This window comes from Melanostigma gelatinosum (assembly GCF_949748355.1).
Source record: "Melanostigma gelatinosum genome assembly, chromosome: 18".
NCBI classification, from domain to species: Eukaryota; Metazoa; Chordata; class Actinopteri; order Perciformes; family Zoarcidae; genus Melanostigma; species Melanostigma gelatinosum.
In genome coordinates, this window is record NC_136651.1 from 20,233,101 (window position 1) to 20,236,271 (window position 3,171).

At 41.5% G+C, this 3,171-nt stretch overlaps 1 protein-coding gene across 1 annotated transcript in view; it reads right to left on the reverse strand.

The window, feature by feature from the left end:
• Positions 1-2,918, reverse strand: part of fbxw2 (F-box and WD repeat domain containing 2) — a 10,262-nt gene extending 7,344 nt beyond the window's left edge. Inside the window, exons 1-2 of the mRNA XM_079288977.1 lie at positions 2,618-2,918; positions 1,195-1,487 (exon numbers count right to left, since the gene is read on the reverse strand). Of these exons, the coding sequence (XP_079145103.1) occupies positions 1,195-1,461 (267 nt within the window). The 5' untranslated portion in view covers positions 1,462-1,487; positions 2,618-2,918. The remainder of the gene's footprint in view (positions 1-1,194; positions 1,488-2,617) is intronic.
• Between the last annotated feature and the right edge of the window lie 253 nt (positions 2,919-3,171).

Here is a 3,171-nt window from a genome sequence, read left to right on the forward strand (position 1 = left end):
GGAAAAACCCCAACACCCCAAACAAATACGCAACTATTTAGCCATACTTTGAGATATAGGCATATTTAACAATATTCAATAAAACAGAGTCACATCGGCAAGACTAAATCAAGACCTATCTGATGGAACAACAATACAAGTCAAAACTGTGTGCTACGGGCACATTCCCATCAAAGTAATAAAAGAAGAAAGTCACCACGATACCTCGCCTTTACAAGAATAGACAGCAACTGTACGTGCACCAATGCACCAATGCACCAATGCACCGCTGTATCTTATCCACTTTGTGTCTTTGAGCTTTTTGGAAAGCGCACCTTCAATAAAACTGTTGGTAGCTTCCGTTAAAGACAGAAAAACCTGACAAACTGACAAAAGTAATAATAAATAAAAATGAACTGAAAATGAACAAATGAAAATCAGACATTGCTTTTGAATTGTGGTTCAACAGAATCATTTAAAAAAAATTAACTCATGAAAGTGGCCTGTACAAAAATGATGGTACCCTTAACTTCATAGTTTGAGGCAATCACTGCAATCGAGTGATTTCTGTAACTCTCAGTGAGACTTCTGCACCTGTCGACAGGTATTGTGGGCCACTCCTCGTGAGCAGCTGTCTCAGGTTTGAAGGGTGCCTCCTCCAGACTGCATGTTTCAGCTCCTTCCACAGATGTTCAATAGGATCAGGACTCATAGAAGGCCTCTTCACAATAGTCCAATGTTTTGCTCTGAGCCATTCTTGGGTGTGTTTAGCTGTGTTTTGGGTCAATATCCTGTTGGAGGACTCATGACCTGTGACTGAGACCAAGCTTTCTGACACTGGGCAGCACATTTGGCTCCAGAATGCCTTGGTAGTCTTGAGATTTCATTGTACCCTGCACAGATTCAAGACACCCTGTGCCAGATGCAGCAAAGCAGCCCCAGAACACAACCGAGCCTCCTCCATGTTTCACAGTAGGTAGTGTTCTTTTCTCTGTATGCTTCATGTCTGTGAACATAGAGCTGATGTGACTTTCCAAAAAGCTCCAGTTGTCTCATCTGTCCAAAGGACATTCTCCCAGAAGCTTTGTGGCTTGTCAATATGCATTTTGGCAAATTCCAGACTCAAAACTGGAGCTTTTTGGCAAGTCACACCAGCTATGCAGAACATCTGATTGAATATTGAAGAACCCCCCATGACCCATGCACCACATTCACCTTGTTCCACTGTTTGCAGACCAGGCAGCAGGTGAGCAGGGTCTCAGGATCCAGCCACTGCATCAGGTAGAAGGCCAGCTCCAGGGGGAGGAGGCGCAGGAAGTCGCGCTTGAGCAGCGTCTCCAGCCCATTAGACAGATGACGGAGCTGGATGGCACCGCTTTGAGAAATGAGGTGGTCCAGGGAATGGTTGCGCTGCTGGTCGTTCAGAGTAAGGAAAGTGGCAGAGACTGTCTCCAGCCACCTCTCGAAGGCTGCTTTCTCCATGGGACCATGAGAGCGACCTGCAACACCTGCAGGGGGGGGGGGGGGGTCAGCACATCATTCATGCACAGCACAAGACCACACGAGTATCTGGAGCAGGACTCTGGTGAATGATGTGTTTTGGAATAACTTGAGGTATTCCAATATGATGTTTGTTCAAGTCAGAAACCCGACGTGAAAGAATGTCTTGTCTTTGAGGCTATAACAAATGTATGAGTTTTACTTAAATGAAATCTTAATTGATTGGTTTATAATCAATTCTAACTTGTACGTTTGTAAATATGTTGTTTAACTGACAATTTCATTCCATAAAAATGTACAATAGATGCAATATGTTAAGTGAATAAATATCGTGCAGCTGTAGATGACCATGGAGCTATTCCATCGGCACTATCAGCATGGTTTACATCTGCCGACCAACTGCGGCTTTTTGTTATTTTCCATATAACATAACACAATATAACTTGAGCATATTTCTAATAAATTGTACTGTACAGTGTCTTCACCTGATGGCACAGACACAAATATTTGACCATTTCCTCCTGTTCTGTTCTGTGTAATAATTTGAAGATGTGTCCATCATAAAAACAATTTAACAAATGACCATTTTAAAATGGATTATCAATTAAATCATCTATCAAGTCAAATTGCAAAACATTTGCTGGTGACAGATGTATGCCGTCATCTTTCGGCCCGTTCCCTTACACATCATTGCAGTTTAACACGCTGGGCTTCCTTCACAGCTGCTCACACAGAAGCAGCATTCACAACATGTTACATTGTTTCAGTGTGGAGGCTTTATGACCAGGAATTCATCACACTGACCAATTTGTAATAGTTTCATGAGACAGAAATGTAGCCAGAGAGAATACTATGGAGACGTGCTGGATAGTAGATACATTGACTCGTGGTTTAGTAACATTACTTGAATAGCTGTACTAAAGTGCTGTCAATCATGTCAGGTAATTAGCATCTGCTTGTACACTCAATCCAAGTTAGCAACTTTTGTAGCAAACGTTAGCTGAGTAACGTAACACTACTACAATTTAATAGCAAATTAGCTACGACTAGTAACATCCAAAACAATCAATGAACAGTACGTGCTACCGCTAGGAAATAAAGTTACAATTAAACATGTAAACTCGAAGTGTCCACCAACCAGAGAGTTGCAGGGAGTTTCTTTATCGCCACTTTCCTGGCTTAGTTAGTTCACATAGCGAAGTTAGCTGTCGTAATATAACCTGTCAGCAGGCAAGTTGAAAGGATTGTCCAAGTAACCTAGCTTCGTAGCTACCGCTAGCTAACCACCATGATGTGAGTACTTGATTCTGTTAATAGTGAATTACATAGTATCCCTAATAGATTAACGGTAGTCTCCATTTATTCAGTATTCATTCCTCAAGCAGGGAGTGTTTGAGTAGTAGTGTAGAAGGATAGCAGTTCTGTTCTGACAGCATGAAAACCAAAAGATAATGGAAACGCTATTGACCCAGGTTTACTTTACCATCAGCGTTGTCTTACAGGAGAGGCCGTAGGAGTATTTAATTATTCTCCGAAAACAAATAGACATATTTAGAAAACTACTACTACATTCCTTCCGTATACGTCTGCTACAATGACAAATTAATTAAATATTTGCGTTTTAGACTGTTGTTGCCTTGGCTTTTTTTCTATTCATAGGTCCTAACTCGTCTGTAAGACAAATCTGCGGGC